Source organism: Leopardus geoffroyi, chromosome B3 (genome assembly GCF_018350155.1).
Source record: "Leopardus geoffroyi isolate Oge1 chromosome B3, O.geoffroyi_Oge1_pat1.0, whole genome shotgun sequence".
In the NCBI taxonomy this organism is placed as follows: Eukaryota; Metazoa; Chordata; class Mammalia; order Carnivora; family Felidae; genus Leopardus; species Leopardus geoffroyi.
The window spans coordinates 38,275,993-38,302,557 of NC_059337.1; the positions used below are offsets into that span (position 1 = coordinate 38,275,993).

The 26,565-nt window shown below is 50.9% G+C and overlaps 2 protein-coding genes and 1 long non-coding RNA gene across 11 annotated transcripts in view; 2 read left to right on the forward strand and 1 right to left on the reverse strand.

Moving 5' to 3' along the window:
• Positions 1-6,815, forward strand: part of AAGAB (alpha and gamma adaptin binding protein) — a 115,907-nt gene extending 109,092 nt beyond the window's left edge. For 4 of the 5 annotated variants that reach the window (XM_045449337.1, XM_045449334.1, XM_045449333.1 and 1 more), the window contains 3 exons: positions 3,769-3,873; positions 4,340-4,389; positions 5,061-6,815. In XM_045449337.1, the coding sequence (XP_045305293.1) occupies positions 3,769-3,873; positions 4,340-4,389; positions 5,061-5,138 (233 nt within the window). In that variant the 3' untranslated portion in view covers positions 5,139-6,815. The other variant, XM_045449336.1, reaches the window with a different exon arrangement.
• Positions 6,816-7,213: 398 nt separating this feature from the next.
• LOC123582838 lies at positions 7,214-13,037 on the forward strand. Its single transcript, XR_006704603.1, has 2 exons — positions 7,214-9,213; positions 11,839-13,037. It is a non-coding gene; the product is annotated as an uncharacterized LOC123582838 (long non-coding RNA).
• SMAD3 (SMAD family member 3) overlaps positions 12,194-26,565 on the reverse strand; it is a 118,712-nt gene continuing 104,340 nt past the window's right edge. For 4 of the 5 annotated variants that reach the window (XM_045449338.1, XM_045449339.1, XM_045449340.1 and 1 more), the window contains 4 exons: positions 24,398-24,610; positions 22,032-22,169; positions 19,027-19,171; positions 12,194-16,587 (listed from right to left, as the gene is read on the reverse strand). In XM_045449338.1, coding sequence (XP_045305294.1) covers positions 16,464-16,587; positions 19,027-19,171; positions 22,032-22,169; positions 24,398-24,610 — 620 coding nt within the window. In that variant the 3' untranslated portion in view covers positions 12,194-16,463. The remainder of the gene's footprint in view (positions 16,588-19,026; positions 19,172-22,031; positions 22,170-24,397; positions 24,611-26,565) is intronic. The other variant, XR_006704602.1, reaches the window with a different exon arrangement.

The following is a 26,565-nucleotide window of genomic DNA, read 5'->3' on the forward strand; positions in this document are numbered from 1 at the left end:
TCTGAAGCAGGCTCCAGGCTCTGAGCTGTCAGCACAGAGCCAGACACGGGGCTCCAACTCAGGAACAGTGAGATCATGACCTCGGCTGAAGTCAGACGCTTAACCAGCCGAGTCACCCAGGTGCCCTATTCCTATTGGTTTTAGATGTGCTAAAGTCTCTGTCATGGGGAAAAAAAAACAAAAACAAACAACCGTAACCACACTGAAGAGGTAGGGAAGACAAGAACTGGCCTGAATAACATGGGGAAACAGCATCTGACTAAATACCATGAGGCTAAAAACAGAACTGAACAGAAATAGTGAACTCTGCTTAATACATTTGATTCTCACAGGAGTATGGTTTAGAAATCCTGACACAATATATATTTTAGATGTATCAGGGTTGAAAAAATTTAAAAAACATAGATAATGAGAGCTAGGTTTCTCACTGTCCGAGAAAGAAGTCACATAAGGAAAGAAGAAGGCGGGATGCACCGTTTGGTACTGGGCTGGAACTGAAGGTGTTAGCGTGACAGCATACTTCTGCGCTAGAGCAATAGAGAGAGACGTGTGTACGCGTCCTACCGCTTTCCACTGAGAGGGCCTGGAAGCACCATACTCCAATAGCAGTTGGCACCTTTAGCATTTAAATTCTTTTTTTTTTTTTAATATTTATTTATTTTTGAGAGACAGAGATAGAGAGCTAGTGGGGGAGGGGCAGAGGGAAAGGGAGACACAGAATCCGAAGCAGGCTTCAGGCTCCCAGCTGTCAGCACGGAGCCCGACATGGGGCTTGAACTCATAAAACGCAAGGTGTGACCTGAGCCAAAGTCGGACGTTTAGCGGACGGAGCCACCCAGGCGCCCCACCACCCTTAGCATTTAGATCTTGGTTTTTAAATACCATCCTCCAATAAAAGGATCCAGGGTCACTTGGAGAAGTGATTGATTCCAAGGCTAGAGACCGGAAAAATGCAGGATGAGCCTAGAGTTATCCTGTGGGGCCAGAACGTGAAGAAAAAAAAAAAAGGGGGGGGGGAGCTGTTGAAAGGGCACTGGAACCAACTTGAAAGAGCTTCCTGTGGCTCATGCTGGAACAATTTGACCAGCAAAAATGAATTTAGCAGGGGCTGTGGGTGGCTCAGTCGGTTAAGCGTCTGACTTCAGCTCAGGTCATGATCTCATGAATCATGGGTTCGGGTCCCGCGTTGGGCTCTGTGTTAACAGCTCAGAGCCTGGAGCCTGCTTCCGATTCTGTGTCTGCCTGCCTCTCTCTCTCTCTCTCTCTCTCTCAATAAATAAATAAACATTAAAAAACGAATTTAGTATTGGTCTATAATCCACAGAATAAAATAAAATATCTATGAACCCATACTAGCATAAGAAATAACTGAGTAAAAAAACAACCAGGGAAAAAAGGGAAGTTGTTCTTTATGGAAGAATTCTGGTAAAGGTAGAAGGAATGAGGGAAAGAAAAATCATCATTAGCCACACACCACAGTAATAATTGTCGTTGTGGCCTAGATCCACCGATGCACATGAAACTTAGGAGATGAAATTTTGAGAAGAGACACAATGCTTGCATGTTCCACAGTATCTTTCCCAAGATATTTATTTAGTACAGAGAGGATAATAGTAACTTTACACTGGAGACACCCGGCGGACACCAGTTTTAACATCAGTGGTAATAAGACACACTGACATCACCTATCCCCTGACAGGAGGCACTCATGCCACAGGGGCATAGCCTCAGTCTAATAAGAAACCATCAGACAAACCCAGTTGGAGGGACATGATACAAAATAACTGACGAGTACTCTTCAAAAGTGTCAAAGTCATGAAGGATGACGGAAGTCTAAGGAACTATCACACTTTGAAGAAGACTAAAGAGATCTGACGGCTGAATTCTGTGTAAGATCCTGGAACAGGATATTAGTGGGAAAACTGGTGAGGTCTGAATGAAGTCTGTAGTTTAGTTAATAGCACTTTACCATTTTGAACTTCTTGACATCCATAATCGTCCTTTAGTTACATAAGATGTTAATGCCAGGGGAGGAAGGCGGAACTTAGTATTTTCGTAACTTTTTGGTAGTACCGAAATTATGTCAAAATTAAAGAAAAAAAGGCAAAACCAAACCAACAAAGGTAAAACATCTGTCAACCCCGCAGCTCCCTCCTCTCTACTGAACTTCTTTCCGTCCCTCACCCACTATTACTCTTCAGCTTTTTTCCCATTTGCCACTGAAACAGCTCACCAGTGACCTCCATGCCACTAAATTTCGTAGACATTTTCCAGTCCTTGTCTTAACCTCTTGACAGCATTCAACATTGCGGATCGGTTCCTTTTTGAAACATTTTCTTTGGCTCACCCAGCACATGTCCTGGTTTTCTTCCTACCTCTCTGGTTATTCCTTCTCTTTCTTTGATAGATGACCCTCCTTTACCCAGCCTTCACATATTGCCATCCCTCAGCACTCCATCTACCCTCCTCTGCCAAATCTATATTTAAGCATGAAGTGCTTCTATGTTCAGTTACCATTTATACACAGATAAATCACAAATTTTTATCTCCAGCCCCGTATGTCAACTGCCTACATGAAATGTCCATTGAAATTTGTCCAAAGCAAATTTATTAACCAAAATGCATTTTTAACACCAAATTCTGTGTATGGCATTGTAGTAGATGCAGAGAATTAGAAGTTGTCCTTGTCTTCAAGCAGCTTACAGCCTAAAAATGTGGAGACAGGCCTTGCGATATAATGCTTAAAGTCGTGGGCTTGGGGTCCTGGACAACTGGGTTCCAATCATGGCTCTACCACTAGTGGTGAGATGACCCCGAGTAAGTTGTTTAGCCTCCATGGGCCTTAGTTTCCCCTTACGTAAAAGAAAATTCTTCCTAACAATGCTGTTGCAAAAATGAAAAGGAATTACATAAATTAAAGCACTTGGTGATGTAGACACAAAGATGAACTCTCTCGTACTGTAGTGGTATTTCAGTAATGTGGGGAGGTGTCAGAATGCGAAGTAGCATATGCCAGTGCCAAGACAGTTCTAGAAACACTAAGTATGGAATGAAATCTAGGGAAGGAGGCTTGTGATCTGGGATGCCTAGGGAAGACATCATAGAGGTGGTCGGTTTGGAGTGGAGAATGGGGAAGAATTCTGATTAAAAACAAATTTGATGAAGAGGTAATAGGTTGCGGTAGAAATAATAAAGGCTTTGTAGTAATAGTTAGGATTTGGCTCTACGTCTGAATAACTGTAATTTTAGATGAATTCGTTTTTAAACCCAGCTTTCTCCACGTATAAATTGCAGACATTGAGGTCTGTCCTAACCACCTTATATGGTGGTTGTCAGTAATAGATGCGAAAATATTTGTTGTACAGGAAGATACGGCATAAATTCCAGACGCTTACTGTTGATCAGTGCACCTCAGTGGAGAGTGTGGCCTTTAGAGTTGGAAACACCTAAGTCAGAATCCGAGCTCACGCTAGCTGTGACCTGGAGCCCGCCAGTCACTTCCACTCAGAGCTCTAGTTTTCTCATCTCTAAAACGAAGCCATATTCTTTGCCTCAGTGTAATGCTGTAAGGCTAGAATACGCTACTTTTCATTCACGAAGGCCCGCCAGCAGCCAGGCAGGCAGAAGCACTGTGAGCAGTGAAGACAGTGCACATGGAGTACTCGTCCAGTGATGACGCCGTCAAAGCTAGGATTGATTGCCTTGTATGCGTATTTAGCACATATGTAAGTGATATGTGGCAACTAATGTGACAAATCCTTTTTTCAGATCCCATGTTAGATCTGGATATTCAAGAATTAGCCAGTCTTACTACTGGCGGAGGAGATTTGGAGAATTTTGAAAGACTGTTTTCCAAGTTAAAGGAAATGAAAGGTAATTGGATCCATTGCGTCGGACACATTCCCATCCTGGTGCTCCTCTGTTTTACATGGTAGGATTTGGTTTGGTCACCGCTGATTGGATTCCATGCTCTGGTGTCAGCTGTCTGGAGAACCTTGGCTCCGGGGGGACCGTGCCATCTTCTGTTGGTAGAAGTTCCCCGGGGAAAATTTTTCTCTTTCCCCACTCTCTTTCCTCTTACTTGCCCTTCTTCTCTTGCCTCTCTCAGTTTCTTTCAGTGTGTCTCATTAACCTGGAATCAGTAAGACCCCTGCCAGTTGACTCACATCATCCCCATCTGGAAAATCGGGAAGACTTAAACTCCCTAACAGCTCTAATGACTACACCATAAGCATTTGTCTTTGAAACCCATCTCCCATCTTCTAGCATTACAACATCCATACACTCCAGACTCTCCTGTGCTATTAGATGAATTTCTTAAGATATATTTTCCCCCTAGACAAGGCTGCGACGCTTCCTCACGAGCAAAGAAAGTTGCATGCAGAAAAGGTGAGACAATCAGTCAGGTATTTATTGAGTGTCTACGAAAGGTCTGTTACTGTTATTATATGTCACACTTGTTGATTTCTGTAAGTGTCTTAGTGTGAACTTTTCTTTGGATATTAACTTGGAACGAATTGAATGTTTACACTGTAGTAATATAATTGCTGTAGTCAAACCGAGATTTTTCAAATGTATGTTGAGTGACATGGAACTTTCATTGAGACTCAGGATGTTTGCCTTCTTAACTGTTGGGCTGGAAAACTCCCAGTTGTTTTGTTTTGTTTTGTTTTGTTTTGTTTTATTACCAATGCAACACATGCTCTTGGCAGGAAATGTGTGTGGTTTATGGTATTTCACTGTATGAATGTGTCCTAATTTATCCATTTCCCTTTTGGACGTGTAGGCCATGTGCGTTTTTTGCTTCTATAAATAGTGAAGCTGTGCATAACCGTACACATCCATCACCTTTGTACGTAACTCTGATTTTAGACTCAGTATGCATTTCTAGAAGTCGAAGTCCTGGGTCAGGGTATTCAAGGGTTTTGATATATGTTGCTGGAAGGCTGGAGGGCAAGGATAGCATTTTAGGTCTTGATCAGTTGAGCATATTGACTGACACATGAAACAAGCTGAAATGTAGCTGTTGCCTAAAATGTGTTGCACGCTTCTCTCCACAGGTGGCCAAGGCCTTCTGGATGGCAATTGGGGGAGACAGAGATGAGATTGAAGGCCTTTCATCGGATGAAGAACACTAAATTGTTTGTGCTAGGGTTGGACTGCCTGAGATCCTTCCCTGCTCCACCCAGTTCTCTTCTGCCGAACTTCCCATCATCGTGATGGCCACCTGACTTAGTTCTAGGGTCCCCTTAATTTTAGTTCTTACTAGGGGATAGTAGGGGTTTCCTCTCTCAGTATATCTTAAGGGAGTGAGGAGTATCATGACAGCAAGGAGGGAGTTTTTTTCAAATACACTTTTTCCAGGAACGGGAGCGAAACGAGGCTCAGGGGCCTTTGTGATTTGCCCCGGTTGAAGAAGGAGGCCACCACGCCATTCCCAGTCCACCTTTTATGTGGTGTCCTCTGTGGCCACACTCGATTACTACAGGTCAGGAGCTGGTGCCACTTTTCCTCAAGCTTCTGGATTTTCTGCTTTCGGGGAGCTTCCTGCTCCAAGCTTTGTTGCTTTTGATGGGAGGCGAGGAAGCTGCCACAGACTTGATTTGTGCCATAGTGTAGGTGGAGCCAGAGTCCGTGGCCCTCAGGTTAGTCTCTAGCTGAAAAATGCTTCTGGGCACTTCATTGGAAATACAGTGTCTCAGCTCATGCTAGAAACAATGGAAAAAAACCAGGGTGAATTCTTAGATTATACTAGATGAGGCAAAACAAACTCATCTTCCAAGTTGTTGTGGGGGGGAGGCGGGCGGGGTGGGGGGTGGTGAGACTGAGAAAGAAAGTTAAGGAATTCCCCATCTGGGCCATCGAAACAGTATGTGAATGCCTACGGAGGCCTTCACATTAGTATAACCATGAAGAAACTCTTCTTCCTTAGAGCGCTTGAGATGTCAGAGCTGTGCCGTCACACTTTACACCCTCAAAATGAGGTGGTTCCCCCTCTTCTTCTCAGCGAGCCAAACAGGTCGCTGCCACAAGAGTAACAGTGAGGATGGGCAAGACGGGAAGGGATGCGAAAGGTCAGGCAACGAGTATCTGAGTACCTTGTGTTACTTCCTGGGCTGAGGGGGTCAACCCTAGGGGAGCTGCTCACCAAAGGGAACCTCTCCAAGGAAGAGCGGGAAGTACAGCAGATATTCCTGTTTCTGTTTTTGTAGACGCTTTGTAAATGCATGCTACTAACCTTCACCGCGGCGGTGACCGCCACGGTTCTAGACCGGCGCGTGGCTGGCCGCTGCTGACGCAGAGGCCGAGAGCTGCTTCTGGCCTCGTGTGGACTGTGAACTCCTTAGGTCACGAGCAGAAACAAGTTTCAGACCCCTCTGTGCACCGCCTTGTAAGCACTGCAGGACGAATGGCGGAAGGAGTGAAATGCCCCAGGTTCTGGGCCAGGGCAGCCAGAGGGGAAGGTTTCAGCGACAGGAGCGGTCAAGGAAGAGCCATCATGGGCAACACTGGCAGTTTTCTTGCTTGGTGACTTTTTTTTTTTTTTTTTAACTATTCTGAAGGTCTCTGAGACTCTGATTGATCACCATTCCATCAATGTTTCTTTGATGTGACTGCATTAGCTACTAAGAATGTAAGGGAAGTTGGTTCTGGGGTTGCAACATGAAAGGCAGAATGGTTTTCTTAAAACATGAAGGGTTCCAGAAAATACATCAGGTCATGTGGTTAGGGAAGACAGACTAGAAAAAGCCGTGAATGTGATTTTGTGGATTAAACAAAGCCAGGTGATTAAAATATCATTTATTTATAAAGTCTGCCAATGTGTATTATGATTTTGTTGTTTTTTAGTAGGCCATATGTTGGGGGAAGCCTTACTTCAGATTGGGCATAAATAGTGAATAATTGGAGAGTCTGCCAAACTCATAATACGTGGAATCTACCTCGTGTATGTATAATATCAACTCACCTTTTCAAGACCTCAGCTTTCTGGGACTGTTGGCCCCTTTCAGGGCACACGGGGATAAAAGTATCCAGTGGTTTCTAAAGGCTCACGCTAAGAGTGATCACGAACTGGGGCACCTGGGTGGCTTAGTTGGTTAAACGTCCGACTTTGGCTCAGGTCATGATCTTGCAGTTTGTGGATTCGAGCCCCGCGTTGGGCTCTGTGCTGATAGTTCAGAGCCTGGAGCCTGCTTTGGATTCTGTGTCTCCCTCTCTCTGCCTCTCCCCTGCTCACATTCTCTCTCCCTCAAAAGTAAGCATTTAAAAAAAAAAAAAAAAGTGATCATAAGCTAATAGTGCAGTAAAAGTTGCAGTCAACCTGACATGAGCTGTGAATGTGCCAACGCCAGTTACTATGGACTGTCTGTCCGGGAATTAAAGTGAGAGACTCGGTTTTTTTTTACCTCCAACATTCTCTATTTGCGTAACACAGAGTTGGGCCCTTAGTAGGCCTTTAATTTTGGTTTGGATTCACGTTTGCTAGTTTGCTGAATATGATCACAACATTTGAAGGTCCATGAGGGTTGGAAGGTAGGGAGAGACAGAAGTAAACTTTTTTTTTTCCCCTCAAAAATCATGTGTTATGTAATAATTTTAGAGTGATGAAGACATAGATATTTTTATAATTTTAAAATATGTTATCCTGCCAGAGTATGAGAAGATTGACAGAACCAGTTTGCTTTCTCTCTATTTATAGAACTTGGCCACATCTAATTCAGAGAAGCTAGAGATTCAGGGACGCTAGACTTGGACGGCTGAGTAATATGGGATGTGGTTCAAGGACCATCGAGTATGTCAGGCCGTTAACTGCAAACTACTTGTAACGCGTGAAATGTGATATATGGCTAACTTCCTGCTCCCGCGGCGGAGAGGTGGGAATGAACATCTTCGCTGTGGCTGACCGGATTCCCTTACCTTAGGCCAGTTTCTTAACAATGGCCATCGAGAGAGCACGTGGAGTGCCCCTTGCTCTGCTCCGGCCTGCCGTGGAGAAGCAGCCTTAAAAGAATCACTGTCTAAGGGTAACATGAGAGCTCCAGGAGCTATTCTGAGCGCCTGCTGATGCAAAGCTAAATTTAGCAAACATGTGTCTAGCGTGGTCAGAGGTTCTGCTTCATTGAACGTCCTGATTGACGGAGACAGAGTTGCAGAGAATTCTGTAACGAGTGCAAGTCGTCCTTCACCCCACCCCAGATTTTAAAGCAGTCAGGCAATTTAGGTATGGCATTCTGTCATTAAAGACCACATCTTACCGCAGGACTCTAGGCAGAGAAAGTGAAAAGTCTGGTCAAGTGTACCACCTTCCTGCAGGACCGGTTACAAAACACCCAGACGGTCAACTCTCCCAGAATCGGTAGGCCTCGTAAAAGCAGCAGGCTGAGCGTGCAGAGCAAAGTTCACGTTTTGATTTAGATTCCACTCGGGGTTTAGGGTAGCGATCCATCTTTGCGTCTCTGGCATTGAAGCTGTTGCAGAAAAGGTTGTGGAAATGCTCAGTTTCTTATCTTTGGCACCACCTACGTCATAAACATCACGAGTCTTGCTCTTAGTGTAGATGTCTTTATTCTGAGTTTGTTTGTAGCACTAAAGCCAAGTTCTTCTAGAATAGGAAGAGTCTTGCTCTGTTCTGAGGTGTTTCTCTGATGTACATGCAGAGCGAGGAATTAACACGAGGGAACGGCAACAAACGTGGGCCTTTTGTTGGAACACTCCTGAGCCCCGTTCCAGCTTTTAATGATTTGTGGTTCTACCTTGTTTCCTGTTGGAAAAGTATGGATTCAGAACCTGGACCCAGTGACCATTACTGCATCTTTGGAACACAGGTCTGGGAGGAAACAGATATTTTCCTCCAAAACCCTTTTATATCTGTGTCTATCTGTTGATGGGTTCAAACCCTCTCTCCCCACAAGCACAAATCTGGGAGGCGGCGACAGGTCACATAAAGCTTTTCGTCTTTGCCTCTCCCTTTTCTCTGATCAACCAGGTGGCTTTAGTGCTACAAAAATGTGGACTAAGGGAGGCCTGGGGTAGGAACTTTATAGAAACAGTTCAGTCTGGGAGAGAGAACCTTCTCTTCATCCGAAGCCCAAGGACACGGTCTGTGCCAATCCAGCCGCTCTGGGGAACTCTCAGGATGTCGCCAGTGGTGAAGTTAGAAGGCTTCAGAGTCAGAGTTGAGGAAGAGCAGCTGTCCCCTTTTCCTTTACCCAGGTAAGCGCTGAAACAGGATTCAGGGTCCGGCCCTGATGGCGCCCCTTCTCGGTACCGGGCTCTGCAGGGGTGGCAGAGGCCGCAGACTTGGGTAAGGGTGTGGGTTCTCTCTGGGAGCTCATCACCCAGCCCAGGTGATGGGGGCGGGGTGGGGGCCGGGGGGCAAGCGCATCGAGGCCAGGAAAGCTAGAGTGCCGGGCAGCATGTGAAGTGTTGGGACCAGCCTCCCCTGCTGTGGGAAGGCGAGGGCAGAGTGGGCTGGGGAGAGCATACGGTACATCTCAGAGCAGTCTTTCTCAGACGTGAGCCCACAGCGAGTCCCCCGCAGGGCGCCGGCCCAGAGTTTCGGTTCAGCAGGTCCCCAGCGGGGTCTGGGGGAATGCGTTTCGCTGTCCCGTGCGGTACGGATGCTGCCGGCCAGGCCCACACTTGGGAGACCCACGGACCGGAGGAAGTGGTGCTCAGATGGAGCTAGGGGCTAGGGTGGAACTGGAGCCAAAGCGTGAGGGGAGGCGGCAGATTCTTAGCGGGAGTTGCAGCATGAACCAGAGGCACGGGGAGAGAAAGCAAGGGGTTGCATCGGGAAAACCCACACGGTCCAGTGAGAGGAACGGGGCGCACAAGGATGGAGTGAATTTGGAGAAAGCCTTGAAATACTACTTGGTGGGACCAGTGCCTACTTGGGAGGCAATCAAGGAGCCCAAGGGGTTTAGCACGGAAGAGACCGGTAACCACAACTGCATTCCTGGGAAATGGCAGCAGTCTTAGCCAAGACGAATCGAGTCGCGCTACCTGCCTGGAGGGCTGTGTTGCGAAGGATTCCGAGGCCGAGAGTGGACCCAGCATGGTGTTTAGTGGTTTTTGCTGTGGATGGAGAAATAGAAGGGTGGTAATTCTGCCGTCTACCCTCCATCTCTGGATGAGGGGGGCACAGGTCAGGAGGATGTTAGAAGAGCTATGAGAAAAGGCAATTAGGAACTGCATTTTGGTGGCATTCCTTCAACCATACGTAAGGACTTAGGGCACGGTGGAAGTAGATGGAAAGGATTGCCGAGGTAGAATCTGCTAGCTGTGGGCACTAATTGATTTATTCAGCTAAAATCGGTGGCCCAAAGAAGCCAGGGATACAAGAATAAGATGTAAATGCTGCCCTCAAGGAACTCAGAGCCTAGAGGGGAAGACAAACACAATTACCACTCAGTTGGGAAGCCTGGTGATAGATTTGCGAATGGCTTCCTGGAGGAGGTGTCTGACCTGAGTCTCAGCATTTGTGAAAGTTCTGCAGGTGACCTGCTGGTGTGTTAGGCAAAGGGGCAGGGAGCACAGACTTGGGAAGAGGGCTTGTCATCATGGAGAGGAGTGTGCTGTGTAAGGAATACCACCTGTTTGTCCCTGGGCTGCCGGCTGTACCAGCGAGCTGGGACAGCTAGATAGGGGTCGAGTGACAAGAGTCCGGTGGCCCGTGATAAAGGCTTTGGAGTTTACGCGGTGGACTGGAGGGCTCAAGTCACGTGGGTCACAGGGCCGCTCGTGGAAGATGCGTTTCCGGGAAAGCAGGCAAGAGGCCAGGAGCCGTTGGGAAGCTAGTGCGGTTGTCCGGGTGCTAAGGACCTCACGTACTGGGCACGGCCAAACAGGGCTGCTAGGGCGTGCGGGGTGCTGGTGACTTCTGGGGCTGGAGGCCAGAGGGGAGGGAGGCCGTGTAATGAGGGCGGCGATAATTCCATGTTTCCAGTTGCGAGTGTGAGGTACTTGCGGCACCCCCGAGCACCGGTAGCCAGCAGGCCGTTGGACGCAAGTCCGAAGCCTGGGATTGACGTCTGGGCTAGAAATACTGATTTGGGAGTCATTAGCGTTAATGTGGCTTGCAATCATGTGGGGAGATGAGGTCACTCAGGAAGGAATGTCGAGAGTGCATCCAGTGGTCTGGGAACACCAACCCGGAAGAAGTAGGCGCAGGCCCAAGAAAAAGAGGACACGGTGTGAGGGCCGAGGAGAGCCAGGACGTCCGGGTAGTGGGGCCTTTACAAAAGGGAGGCTTGGTCAGCAGGGGGTGGAGAGCACAGGGGAGAGCTGCATCAAGCCGTTCGGGACTCGGGAGGATGGGGGAGAGGGACCCGGGAGAGGCTGCTGCTAAAAACTGGGGGTGTGCGGAGGGCGCCGGAAGAGGATTTGGGTTGGGGCCGTTGTTCGGAGCCCACTTGCTAGGCAGCTGGAATTTAAAGTTGTGGGTCTGAAGGAACAGTTTGGGCTAGAGGTGGGATTGGGGTCATCTGCTGAGAAAGAGAGGCTAAAACCACGGGGAAGACAGGGGCAGGAGGGCAGAACTAGGAATTCTGAAGGTAGGAATTGATGCGGTTCGTGGGGGGGGGGGGCAAATCCATAGGCCCGGAGGGGCCGCACCTGTGAAACTGGCCTGTCTCCTGGTAGGGGAGGTGTTTGGGAGTTCCTTAGAAGATGCTGTAGAAGCGGCCAAAGGATTACTCGAGCCCCATGCCATCGCCTCCCCGCCCAAACTGTTCATTTTAATCCTATTTCTTAATCCACGTCATTCGGGCCCGTGTTAAGAGTCAACCGAGTCTTTCCGGTCCTTGGGAGTTTTGAATTTAAAATGTATTTGTGCAGGTGCTGACCGAGTCCTCAGAGCTGGAAGGGGTGAAAACCTTTATGAACCTAAAACTACCTCCATGCCTGGGGGAGGATTCATCTGGTGGCATCTAGGCCTTCCGAGTACAGAGGAAATGAGTGCCAGGTACCAACGCAGCGATCGGACTGTGTGTTGCTTAGGTGTGGGAAGCAAGGGAGAGGCCCCTGCTGGCCCTGCACGTACGTCACCCTCGGTGAGTGGAGGAGGGCCACCAGGGAGCACGAGAGGCTTTGGCAGAAAGAAGGGGGGGCTGGAGCCATTGTTGACGTTGGAGGGCTCGCTTTCAAATCTTTTCCCCACCCTGCAAGAATGAGACAGAGCTCCTGGCATGGGAGCTTTTCGATGAAAAGTTTATTAGAAGGGTACTTACAGGGGAAAGAGAGGACACAGATCTTTAACAAGAGGGGTACAATGCTTAAACAGGTGCTCTGCTCTTAAGATACAAAAGTTAGAAAAATCTAAAACACTATAAATACATACATGCTTTTTACAAAGGTATTAAAAGGTCAGGCTGGCTGAGAAGGGAAGGTAATCACAGCCTCCCCGCTCTGTCCCCCCACCCTGATACACCCCACCAGAGTCCGGGACCGCCTCGACACAGCAGCAGGGAGGGGGCTCTGGCTCTAACCCTCTGCGTCAAGTTCTCACCACCCCAAAGGGCCTGGAGGGGACCCCAGGGATCGGGATCGCTGCCTCGCCTGTGGCCTGCCCGGGGGTTGGGGGGGCGGTCGGTTCTGGAGGCTGAGCCGCTGGGCCCCCGACTCTTCCCAGCCACAGTCAGTCCTTGGGAGGAGAGACCTTTCCAACTTGCTTCAAAAAATTAAATAGTTCTCGGTCTTGAATGGTTTTAAGAAATTATTACATAAATATAAAAACACCAGAACGCCAGAGTGTACATTATACTTCAGCATAACAAAAAGTTACAGAATCACTGAGAGCATTGCTCAATCCAGTTCACACAATAGGCAAGTTTACGTGAGAGCTGTGTTTCTGAAAAGTCCTTTCCCCACTGACTGCCACCCCTCCACCAGGGATGCCTCCTTGTCATGTGGGAACCATATCCTCTTGTGTCTTTTTTTTTTTTTTTTTTTTTTTGCTTTTGCTTTCCCACCCTCTTGAGAAGTAGCCGATACTCCTCAAAAGGATGATCTAGAAGGGAACATTCATGACACAAAAAGAAAAATGGTATGCCACAGCTGTGTTGAGGCTTTCTTCTAGTAAAGCGAGGACAGACACAGATTTGGGGGAAAACTCCCCACTCTGCCACTTAAAATCCCACAGAGTCCAGAACTCAACTCATGCCCGCTCTTGGTACCAGTAACCCCCTTGGAAACAGTCCCCTGATTCCTTTTCCTCCCTCTCCTTTTAAGGACTTCAGAGAGCGGCCTGAGGCGAGACCTGGCCCTACGGAGACCTTCCCGGAGCTTCAGAAAGGGCAGCTTGGGGCTAAGGATGAAACCCTATCTGCCTTCTGCCCAGACTACATACATGCATGCACATACTACCTAAAGAAAGCCTTTTCCTGCGCTCTGAGTAAAAGCACTTAGCCCTGGAATATGTCCAAGCACTAGGGAGCCAAAGGAAGATGGAGAAAAAAAACTAAGCACAAGGTAACGTGCTACAGCTCATTCCAATACGTTAATGATTAAAAAAAAATTATCACCACGGTCAAAAAAAAAAAACCAAAAAAGACAACATCAGGATGACGGGAAAGTCTGCCAGCAGCCTTGCCCTCGTGTGTGCTTCCTAAGAGTCAAAGTCCCCGCTCCTGACTCTAGGCTCGTCTCAAAATGTCAGATCGTCTACAGCCTGCCAGGAAAGTGGCCAACTGAGATGATGTTCCAGCACAGGCCTGTAACCCGAACCTGCTGGGGCAGCTACCTACGTTTGCTTGTGCTGGAAGGACCAAAGTTACTAAATAAAGTTAGGAAGGGGGGTGGGGGAGGAAAGGGAAGAGAACAGACGTTGGCTCGGGGGGTCTGGGGTGCAGCCGAGGATCTCCACCCCGGTGCTGGTGGCTCGGGTCAGCGGCAGCACGAGCCACAAGGTGAAGACAACTTGGAGGGGAGCCCAGACACCTACGCTTAAACCTGCCCTCCACCCCCACTAGACTGCCCTGTTTTCTCTTGCCCCCCTTCAACTGTCCTTTAAAAAGATTTTAACGTGTAAATGCCATTCAGACAACGGGTTCTTCAAATTCAGAAAACAAGCTTTGTGACTTAAAGGAAGGACGCTAATATTACACAAGCCCAAAGCACCTAGGCAGCCTCTGTGACGGGAAGGGTCTTCACCTCTGGGTAGGACTGAATTTCGTCCAGAGGGGGACTTACCTACATTTTCCTCTCACATCCTCCTCCAAGGAGCAGTCTATAAAGAAGAGGGGCCGAGTGAGCTTTTGGAGAAACACAAAACTAAAACTTCATGCCTCCTAAAAGTAGCCTTCAGCTCTGAACATCATGGGTTGTAAGACCCCATCCATGCATAGCCACTGGGTCGCCGAGGTTGTGCTGTACCTGAAGCTAGTTCCCGAGTAACTGGAGGACAGCTGTGTGCCATAGGAAGTCCTCAGAGGATCATGGAGCAGGTGGAGACTCAGGCCCTCGGGAACCGCCGCCCTGGCTCTTAGGAAGGGCACGATTGCACCAGCAGAGGCCAAAATGGGATATTCCACACCATGAGTCTCAGACCTGACCCGGAGCGTGAATGCACATCCAGGAGGTTCAGAGCTTCCTGGAAGAAGCAGTCCACAGATCATTGCACAGCAGGCAAACTTCCAACCTGCAGTATTTGACCCTCTCAGGTCAACAGGGCTTTTGTGTGGTCTCTGGGTTCTGTGTCAACAAGCCCCGGGAAAAGCGAAGCGTAGGTCTGGCAAGGTGCTCCTCCCATCTCTTCCTGTGTCCTCAGGGAGCTTGGACAGCAGCTCTCCTACCTGGAAACCATAAGGCTAGAGCTGCAGAGGCATTAGGATCCTGCCGGGGAGGCACCAGGAAGCCCCCAACATCTCCGTAAGGCATCAGAAATGTCATCACATTTGAGGTTTTTACCTGCCAGAAGTATACACTTTCTCCCCTTCACCTGGAAGAAGACGGGACTTCCATAGGAAATCCCTTCACTTTTCCTGGTAGAAATCCATGCAAAAATACGGGATAAGTCATTTCATACAAAAACAGCAACAAGGAATAAAGTACCAATTGCAAGTGGCAATTCTGTCTGCTGGATTCTGCAAAAGGCCAGTAAAAAGGAGAGCTTTTTTTTTTTTTTCCAGTTGCAATAATTTATAACCATTTTCTCACTAATTGCCACTGGGAACAGTACTTATTATACAATATAGCTGCTATAGTCGTCACTGATGATCCTCTACTGTGAGCTAGATAATCTTACATCCCAGGGGGAGGATGACAGACCTCTGTGCACCAAGCCTGCAGTTTTCAAAGGTGTAAAACAAAAAAAAAAAAAAGAAAAAACAGTTTTAATAGCCCTTTTCATTTGCCTGTGTTGGCCTGAGATTTTTCCCTTCTGGTGAATTTGCTTCTGTTAATTTCAGTTTCCAAAAGTGCTGCTGGCAGGTGTCTTCTCAACAAAACCTGGAACAGCTTCACCTTGAGAGAGAGGTTGCTGGGCCCCACGCTGGTTTCCCAGTCAGTGTGCCAACCAGGATTTTTTTTTTTAATATAAAATAAACATTTAAACGAGCATACGATAAAGCTCATTTAATTAGCGCAACTGACTACGTAAACCGAGATAGCCGGATGCAGAAGGATAGCAAGCGAGCTCTTACAGATGACTGGAGACCCATGCTCAAACACTGCGATGCGACCGCTGCCTCCTGCTTTGTGTGAGCACTTTGTGTAATTCACATCTCTGAGATCAACGTGAGAAGATGTTCTATACGTTGCAGAAGCCCCGGCAGATCTCCCACCCGTTCAAAGTGAGGACAAATTTGAGAGAGGAGGTGTCTCACCAGCTTTCCCCACTGTGCCTGTGTGCATGCTCTGAACACACCGGCTCACACGTATCCATCCGCTCGGAGAGGAGAGGAGACAGACGAGCCCCCTCCCCGCCACAAGTCAGTCCAGCTCCCGGGGTGCAGGGTCTGCCGGAGTGCTGGAGCTCAGGAAGGCTCAGTTGAAGCCTTTGTTAAAAGTGCCAGAGGGCCAGGCATGAGGTTTGCTCGTGGCCCTGCAGGCTCTACTCTACCTAGAACACCCAAGGTGAGTTTCACACTCCAGTCCGGAAACGAGGGCCATTTCCCGTTGGACAGTGACATCCTAGATTGCGGTCATTGAAACAGAAGGAGGCTGGGAGGAGGGGGCAAGTGGTGAAATACTACCTGTTTGCTCATGCCACCAGAGCAGAAGCCATTTCTTGCCCTCCAAACTGGGGCCAAAGGGCAAATGTGTTCAGCAGGCACAGCTGTTCCTAAGATCCATCTCTGGGTTTGCTTTTGTGTTTTGGAAAACAGGCTGGTGCCGCCTTGATTGAGGGAGAAAAACTTCTTCATTGACAATAGTGAGTTGAGTTCCAATTTTCTCCACGTCCTACACGGCCTTCTTCCCCCAAGCCCGTCCCTTCCCACCCTCCCCCTTCACACCCAATGTCTCTAAGACACACTGGAACAGCGGATGCTTGGGGAGCCCATCTGGGTGAGGACCTTGTCAAGCCACTGCAACGGCCCATTCAGGTGCAGCTCAATCCAGCAGGGGGTGCTGGTCACTGTCTGTCTCCTGCAAGACACAGACAAAGGGGTGGGGTGGGAGATGTCAAAATTGTCCGGAAAGACACACATACAAGTCAAAACACCTCTGCCTGCTTTCATGAGAGTCTTCCTCCCAAAGCCAGAGACATATCCAAGGCACCTTGCTAGATCCTGCCCTAGAGGAGATCCCACTAACTGTTATTGGAGACGGCCAAGCCATACTCCTCCAGCCAGGAAGAGCCTTGAGTAAATCAGGTTCTCTTGCTGGGAAAGGAGGTAGCCCTTCAAGGGTTAAACGTGTAAGGCAAATTTTAGGGTATCGCACTTGCCCACCTCTGCCTGTGTCAGCCCCCCGGCCGCCCGCTGAAGAACTTCCAGCCTGAGCAAAGGTCTCCCTCGGTCCCATCTGTCCTGAACGGGAACCCCTGGGCCCCAGCAGGCCATGATGACGCGTGTCTGTCTGATCGAGGGGTGTTTTTCGCAAGGCGCCGACAGAGTCCACAGGCCATCAGTTCCCAATGTGCTGATATAATTCCCATCTATGGACTTATTTTGGAAAATCTTACGAGCAGAGCGAGCCATGGAACAATTACTGGAAAAAACCAAGGCACACCACACGTTTCGTTTCCCCAAAGCACTTTGTCTAAATTCAGGCTGGTTGATGACGCAGCCCGCAGGCGAGCTCCCAACGGCCTCCAGTGAGCAAAGGCTATCTTGCTGAGGCCGGAGGTGCGGGTGCCAGCTGGAGGTGAGAGGCCTGGGCCCTGGGCCTTCCCTGCTTTTGGTCATCTTACAGGATGGATGAAACCTTACTCTTTGGCCCGAGAGGCAGGAGGAGGGCAAGACCGTTCTGGGAAGGGGCCGCACCCGCCTGTTAGGCTGCTCCTCAGGGCTGCCAGGTGGCAGTGATGCGGAGGGCCGTACAGGACCGGGTGTGCTGGCAGTACGTCTCGCCTGGTGACACAGTGTCCCCCGGGAACGGCTTCCTCCGCCACCAAGGGGCCTCTTCCCCGCACTCGGGGCTGGGGAGCCATAGTGCCGCGCTAGGCAGACGGCTGCTAGCCTAAGGCCACCACCCTCCTTGCCTGGCCGACGCTTCACCCGAGTAGAGGTGGAGAGATGTGCCTGTGGATGCTGAGGTGCCTCTCTGACCTACAGTGCCTGAGTGTGGTCCTCTGGACGCACGTGTGGGTGTAGGAGGGAGTGAAAGCACCTCTCGTGGGCTCTCTCCCACTGGCAGCCATCTAAGTATCTCCCTCCCCCACTAAAAAAATACTCCTTTTATAACCCTTCATCCTTGTTCTGTAAATGGTTTCAGCCAGGGCTAAAAGGTGGGCTAAATCTCTCTTCGGGCTGGGTCTTCGGGCCTTGGCTAGTTCCCTTAGGCTGTCATAACTGGGCCGTAAGTTCTGCTGAGAGGCCCGACCACTTGGGTTGCTCAATTGGTCACTCATCCTGGGTTTCACAGAGACCCCACGGACCAAGGTGCTGTGCTTCCTGGCACTATGGGGCAGACACAGGCAACAGCAGCTAAAATACGGTAAATGGAAGAAGATTTTACGGACCGCCATCCTCTAACGAGGATCTGACTTTCCATAAGTCATGCTCATCTGGATTTCATTATAAACGGTGGCACAGAGCCAATATTGAAATGGGCTTGGCCAGGGTGCACAATGACTACAAAACAAAATGGATTCCAAACATCTGGAAAAATGAAGAGAAGGGGGGAGTCACTTGCAAGGCACTGGCCCCAGCTGACGTGTGGGCACCTCTGCGTCTGCCGGGGAAGCCGGGGGCTGGGCAGGGGCGGCGCAGGGCAGGAGAGGCACACAGCCCTGGCACACACCTCCCGTCTAGGTGGAGCAAGAAAAGGGACAGGATTCTCTAAACCCAAGCCAGGATGGTGTGACAGATTCAATAGAGCAGATCAGGTAGAACTGACCGGTGCCATGTTTAAAGCAATATCTAAAATTCTGAAAGAAAAAAAAATCATTTCTTTTCTGAACAAGGAAACTATGTTCCTTTCTGACTTCCCACATCTCTTCTAGCTGCTTCTCAAATTTTAATACCCTAGATCCTCAGGGTCCCTCGAGTCAAAGACAGAACCCCAGAGGAGGGAAGGAGGGGAGGACAACTTAACTCCCTGGGAAGAGTGGTCCTAAAACTGTCTGCCCCAAACACACAATGAGGAAGAAGCCACGAGGCTCTGGGCTCCGCCTTTCCACTAACAACGTGACCTCAGGCAAGTCACTTTCCCTGCCTAGGCCTTCGTTCCCTCATCTGTGTGCCGGGGGTGATGCCAGCGTCCCCGCCCAGGGTTGTGGTGAGGAGGAAACGGAACATGTGGTCGCAGCACCGGGCGAACAGTGCCCAGCTCCTCCTCATCCTTGGTCTCTGGTCTCTGGGGCGAGGGCTGGCCTAGCTCTGCCGTCTGAGTCTCCCCCATGACGCGTGCCCCCGACCTGACCTGTACTCTGCTCCCCAGCCTTTGACGAAGCTCATGCGGATGGTGCACATCCGGGTCAGCTGGTAGACTGCCTCGAAGCCCTGGTTGACAGACTGAGCCAGGAGGGCGGCAAACTCCTGGTTGTTGAAGATCTTCAGGTTGCATCCTGCCGAGAGAGGGAAAACAGCGCTCGTGGGGATGGAGCACATCCGTGTCCCGTGCCCCCACGCCTGGCTAAAGCCACCCCCCGGGCACCCAGACGGTGGAACTCACACGGCCGAAGTGTGACAGGGCGGCCATTCCATGCGCCAGCCACACACTCCACACCGTGCTAGGGATAGGCCGACTTGGTCCTTGGCCTTGAAGCCATCCCCATCTCAGTGGGGAGGTGCAGCTGACCCGTGGGGGTGGGTGAAACCCTGGCCTGTAGGCTCCAGCTCCGAGAGCCACGGAACACTGAGGAAGACCATAAAGCGGGCCACCAAGAACAAGAGAGATGGCCTAGAGAGGTGGGCCTCGTCCTGGGCAAAAGGGCCAAGGCAGGAAGCCAGGGACCAGAGACACAAAGGACCCAAGCCAGAATATCCATGGCTGCGTGGGGCACGGCTGAGCACCCGGGGAAGGGGAGGCCGTGACAGGAGTGTAGGCCAGATGAAAGGCCACTAACAGAGGGGCCCAGGTTCCACCCAGGCTTCCCTAGTGAGTCCACCTGGGGCCAGGAAGGAACAAGAGATCCGGGCCGCATTTTGGCCTTTGGGCACGTGGCTGGGTCAGAGTGACATCTGCAACGAAGTGAGGATGTGTGTCTAACCCTCCAGGCAGTAAAACCAGAGATAGGCACAAATGAAGTCTATAATAAATCTCCGGAGGTCCTACCACCTGAGTGCCTGGAATGTGTCAGAAAAATAAAGACAACAGCAACATGCTAGAAAAGCCCAAAAGGTGAGCTAAGGTGACACTTATTAGCAGGGCAACACTGGGCACCTAATTTTGCTGTATGACTCTGGGCTGGTCACTTTCTTGTCGTTAGCCCGTGTCTCTGATCTTCTATGAGCCAACAAACCCCACCACAGCCAACTCAGCCCTCACCAAAAGATGGGAGGAGGGTTGGGGAAAGGAATGACCACAATGCCAAGAACATGACGGACCTTTCTGTTCTCGTTTTTTCTCCAAGGAGATGTGTGGGGACACAGGGCAGAAAGTGGGTTTTGGCTCCCAACTGAGCCAAGAAGCAGAGGAGCACGAGGCTCGGGAGTCACACAGTTCTAGCCTCATCCTGGCTCAGCCACTTACTAGCTGTGCCTTTGGTCAGGTGGCTTGACCTCTCTGAACTTGTCTCCTAAGGAGCCAGAATGACTGGAAAGGACTAAGAACAAAGATATAAATGTATTCTGGGAACACAACCACACAATGCCCTGGAAATGTAGAGTACTGTTATTTCAGACCTTCTGCATTCTTTTTTTTTTTTTTTAGGTTTGTTTTGAGCAAAGTGGGGGAGGGGCAAAGAAAGAGGGAGACAGAGGATCTGAAGCAGGCTCTGCCCTGTCAGCACAGAGCCTGGCATGGGGCTCAAACCCATGAAACTGTGAGATCACGGCCTGAGCCAAAATCAAGAGTCAGACACTTAACCGACTGAGCCACGCAGTCCTCTGGTGCCCCAGACCTCCTGGCATTCTTAAGCTGACATTGCCCAAAACCCATCGCTCCGCTATCATCTGCTGCCTTGCAGACAGGAAGACATATGCCACACATGTGCCATACACAGGACTAGCCAGTCACAGTCTGCCTTCTGCCAGCAGCAAGCCCAGGGACTGCGTGCCTGTGAGCAGGGCCCTCAGGCCGGGACGCTCAGCCTTGGTTTCCTAACTCAAGAAGCCCTGATGGGTCGGTCTTCCTCGGGTGTTGCTGCACAGCCACGGCCCCTTGCAAGCCATCCCCTGGGGTGCCGCCTTTCTTGGAGCATAGGTGGGAGTCGTCAACACCCCCCCTCCCCCGCCCCGTCAGCGGGGTTTTCAGCCCCACTCAGAAAACCCTCAAGAGTTCCAGAGAATAAAAGTAAAACTTTGTCATGACCACCTTCTGTGGTCTGGTCCCATCATACTTTCTAAACATTTCCTGTCTCTTATGTGGCCTCTCCTCCAGCCAGGGTACCATCCATATGTGCCTTACTCTCCGTTGCCTCTGGGCTTTTGTTCCCTCTGCCTGGAATGCCCTCATGGTCCCCACCACCCCTTTGTCTACTCAGCCTTCAACGCCTGAATGCCTTCTCCACGAAGCTCTCCCCAGTCCATCTCAGCAGTTAAATAAGTTTCCGCCATGGGGCGCCTGGGTGGGTCAGTCGGTTGAGCGTCTGACTTAGGCTCAGGTCATGATCTCACAGTCCGTGGGTCCGTGCCTGGCACTGTGCTGACAGAGCCTGGAGCCTGCTTCAGATTCTGTGTCTCCCTCTCTCTCTGTCCCTCCCCTGCTCCCATTCTGTCTGTCTGTCTCTCTCTCTCTCAAAAATAAACATTAAAAAAAAAATTTTAATGAGTCCTCCCCCCCCGACCCCCCGGATCCAGGAGCACCTTATCTGAGCTGCTCCTTTGGTGCTCAGCACCCTTCCTTGTATTAAACTCATTTGTGTCTTTGTCTTATATACTCAGCTGGTCTTTTAAGGTCTGTGGGGACAGCAGCAGGGCCTCCTGCACCCCTCCGTCTCCCCCAAGCACCTGGCACCGTGCCCACATGCTGTGTGAGTTTGTGCAATGAAAGAAGAAAGCATAATGCCCGAGCATCTGTGCGCACGAGGCAACAAGCAGATACCCACAGATCAGAGGCAGATCCTTCAGAGGCTGCGTCTGCTCCTTGGAGGGTCAAGGAGAGCACAGCAAGATCGGAAGCCACAGAGAACACCCCAGCGAGGCACCTCCGGGCTGGCAACGCAAAAAGCGAGGAGGAGACAAGGTAAGAAAGCAGAAACCTCTCCCAGGCATGCACCGGGGCTAGAGAGGCCATCGGGGCAGGGTAGGGGTGAGAGCCCTTACCTGGCGGGATCTTGCAGACGGTGGCTGGGTGCCAGCCGTAGCGCTGGTTACAGTTGGGAGACTGGACAAAGATGGCGCTGTCACTGAGGCACTCGGCGAAGACCTCCCCTCCGATGTAGTACAGCCGCACGCCTCGCCCTACAGAGATGTGGGTCAGGCCAGCCCAGCGTCTGGCCCCAGGGCCAGCTGAGGCCAGCAGAGGAGGCAGAGCTGAGCCGATGCTCGGAGGGGCTGCCTCTCCACCAGCCTCACCAGACAAACAGGACCCAGAGCCCAAGCCTAAACCCACACCCGGGAAAACAAGGGTTCCTCAAGCTAGAGGAGGGAGATGACCAGGGGCGAGGGCAGGGGTAAGTCTCAACGACGGCCTCTGCCACGGACTAGCCATGGGCCTCCATCCAGTTACTCACGCTCTGAGCCTCAGTTTCTTCGTCTGAAAGATGGGGTAACAGTAATACCTACCTCCCAGGGCTGTTGTGCCACCCACACTAAGCGCCCGATAAGTACGAGCTGTTACTACAGCTACTACTACACAAATTCACTCAGCAGACCTGCAGGGCTCCTCCTGAGGCAGCAGACCTCGCAGGCGCCCTGCTTTACAGGGATGGCTTCGTTCCCCATCCTGTACCTTTCCCTCCCCAGTGCATTTTTCTGAAACATTCCATAGGTTTATATCATTCACTTTTCCTTCATCTCTTAAATCCATTCCAGATGGACAGGAATTATTTTTAAATTGCCTCTGCAATTCGAGCAAGCAGTTACGTAAATGCTCTGACAATGAGCTCTCCTCTCAGCCAGGGATGTTCTCCTCTGCTGCACGGGAAGGCCTCTGTTGCTGCTTCTGGGGAAGAGGCCCAGAGGGCTGGAAAACGGAGCCAGGGTTTACGGGCACGACGTCAAGTGGGATAGAAACCAGGGGGCCACTGGGTGTTCTCCCCGCCTCCTCCTCCCACTACTGCCGCACCCCCATTTCTTCTTGGTTTGGTGCTGCAAGACTTGGTGTCGCAAATATGCGGGGTGCTGGCCGAGTCAGAGTCCATAAGGAGGGGCCACGGTGTTAGGTCAGTCAAGGTCACAGGCAGAGATGGGGAGACCCAGACCAAAACAACGAAGTGTTTTGTTTTGGCAAATTTTTGAAATATTAGTTTTAAAAATACAGAAAAGTAGGAGTGCCCGGGTGGCTCAGTCAGTTAAGCATCCGACTTCAGCTCAGGTCACAATCTGACGGTTTGTGGGTTCAAGCCCCGCATCGGGCTCTGGGCTGACAGCTCAGAGCCTGGAACCTGCTTCGGATTCTGTGTCTCCCTCTCCCTCTGCCTCTTCCCCACTCACACACACTCTCTCTCTCAAAAATAAGATGTTATTTTTTTTTAAATAGAGAAAAGTACAAAGAGAATAAGTAAACAATGATGTATGCCTCCCAGGATCAGTATCTTTTTAAAAGTAAAACACATGGGGAGGCTGCCTGGGAAGGATGTGGGCTCAGTGGCAGGGGACTGTTTGTCACTGGCAGTGTCACACTCACTGTGTAGCCTCTGCAAGGCTCTGCTCTTCCTTGGGCATCAGGTTATTGCCTGGAAAATGAGCACATGGGCCCACACCCATGGCTTCCAAACTCTTCTTAACCATAAAATCCTCTCTTCAAATGAAATCTTCTGTGAAAGCCCAAGATATAATACAGACAAGATCAAGGGTGCTCCGGTTCACTTAGGACCAGACCCCCCGCCACCCTACCCTAGCCCTGGAGCCTGTCTGCCAACCCTGGGGGCTCTGGACTGAGAATTCCCTACTATACCATCTCCGTGGACTTCTGAGTGACTCGGGATCACAGAATTACAAACATCCTTAGCATGATAATTTTATGAGCAAACCAAGGGGCATACACATGCCTTCTTCCTCTAGAAACCGTCTTTTATTATGTTCTGGGTGTTCGAAGGCAGAATATCAGCACCAGTGTTGTTCTGGTGGCCTAGAATAATCATATGGGAAATGAACAAAGAAAAGCTCACTCCCATCAAGACTGACCCCATCTACCTATCCAACAATCACGAGGTACGTTTATGAAGAGGGTTGCAGATGCGCCCTTCTCATAGATTCCCCATTCTTGCCCCCTCCCTTAAGTGAATGCTTTCCTCTGTGGCTTTCACATTTTCAGACATAATCTATGTCTCTGAATACGAATGACCAAACACCGGGAACTCTTCCCATCTGGCCCCTAAACAAAGCCATACAGAGTTTGGGGGCGGACTGGGGGAGCGCATCCTCTCCAGGCTCCCCGGAGGTGCGGCACAGTGCCGGTTGGTGGGTTCTGCACTGTGGCTGCTGGGGCCACGGCAGGGGTCCGCGGGGAAACGTGGCATCCTTACCGATATGCCTCCGTGTGAGCTCCACAGCCGCGTTCCTGTTGACATTGGAGAGCAGTCCCAGGCAGAAGCGCTCCGAGTTGGAGGGGTCGGTGAAGCCGTCCACGGTCATGGAGGGCTGGGAGGCGTGGAAGGTCTCCCCGACGCGCTGGTTCAGCTCGTAGTAGGAAATGGAGCACCAGAAGGCTGGCTCGCAGTAGGTGACAGGCTGCAGGTCTGGGAAGACACATCAGGCGACTGGGTCAGGAGCCCCCGGGTCGCACACTCCTCAATGAGGTCCCCTGGGTGCTCCGTAAGACGGTTTCTCTGCCTCTCAGAGGGTGTTACAATCCTCTGCCCTTGTGCCTTGTAGGATATTAAACTTGCAGAATCCAGTGGGATAAAAAAAAAAAATCCTCCAGTGTTTGGAAAAACATGCCACTTTCATTTAGTTTTGAGCTCATAAAGGTCCTGTCCTGCCTGGCTGGCCTTGGGTGGAACAGTCTCCAAGGAGGCGCTGGACAAACCCCCAGAGGGCCAGGCATCATCCCACACCTGGGAAAGCCCACCGGGCAGGCCCGGCGTGCCACATCACCCTACCCGGCCACCTCCCAGCCTTTCTTCTGAAACAACCCACAGTGATCTCTGCCTCCAGAAGGGCTCTCGGCTCTGCCCAGTCTTGGACACTCCTAGCCTGTGGGGCAGCAAGTCAGGATCCAAGCCCATGAAAGGAAAAGGCTGGGGCAGCCAAGGGGGTTCCACGGGTGCCAGGTGTGACCACACAGACACCAGGTGCTGTCTACATGGTGAACCGGGTCTGCGTCTCTTATTACAGAAACGATCTTCTGCACATACCCAGGTGCTGTCTGGAGGGGTGGCTAAGACCCAGGCTCACCTAAGAGAAATTCTCAATTTGTCCTAGCTGTCAGTCTGTGGTCTCAACCAAGGGCTCCTCAGAGCAAAACTGCCATCTTGAGAGGAGTTGGTTCTCTTTAGAGGTTCTCCCTCACATGATCCCGCATCACCTTTCCTGTGACTCCCTAGCCCTCCTGTCACCTGTGGCAGGCACCCTGGCACCTGTGGCACCTGTCACCTGGTCCACACCTGCCCAGGCACCCTGTCCTCCCCCTGTGTCCCTCAGCAAGTCCGTGCTTAGCCCTGGGCCAGGCCCCCATCCTTCCTCCCTGGCGTCAGTGCCACGACATCCTAACAGGACTCCCCGGCACTCCTGTCCAGCCTCTTCCGGCCACCCCCCTGCACCGCGCTGCTCCCGCGTGGGCTGGAGCATCGTACCATAGCTCTCTCGCTGCCTACTTGAATCCACCCCCTTGTCGGAGAACTGGTGAGTCTCCTGTCCCTTCTCACTCCTCCCCTTGGACCTCTAGCCAGATCACTCGCTCTGGCTCTCATATTTGGGGGCACGTGGTTACTCAGGGTGCGTCTGTGGGAGCTGGTGTGAGGGACAGACAGGAAAGGCTCACTGTGCCAGGTCTCAGCACTGGCCAGGGACCCCAGCTCACTGCCTGCCGAGCCGCTTCCTGGAATGAGAACCCACTGGGATCTCTGCTCACCAGACCTTTAGAAGTGTGGGAAGAACAAGAGACAAAACTCAGAAGCTGTTCTGGGAGGGGCCTGGGAGCCCCCTGCAGGGCAAAGGGCCCAGATCTACTTGTGGGGTCAATGCCGGTGACCCCTTTTCGAAGGTAAAGGGAACACCTACCACACGTGGGAGGAGGTGCAGACCCGTAACATCCCTGCATTCAACACACACCCAGAAAGTGTGGGCCAAATAATTCTTCGCCTGGGATGAGGGAGGGGGGCGTTGTAGGTCACAAGACGTTCAGTAGCCTCCCTGGTCGGTGTCTATCCACTTAATGCGGGTAGCACACACACATCTCCCCCTCCCAAGCTGTGACAGTAACAAATGGCCCCAGGCACTGCCGGCTGTCTTTGAAGGGGCAAAGGAGTCCCTGGTTGAAAACCACTCCCTTGGATGTTTAACCAGGTCACGGAGCTCCAGCTTTGAAGCCAGGCAGACCAGAACTCACTCTCTGCTCTGGCGTGGACCAGCCGTGTGACTATCAGCGAACCAGTCCAGCTCTAGGTTTCAGCCTCCACATCTCCCCCTGCAGCCACCAGGTGGAGAAACCTCTTTACCACTGGGTGCTGTCTGCAAACAGATTGGGAGAAAT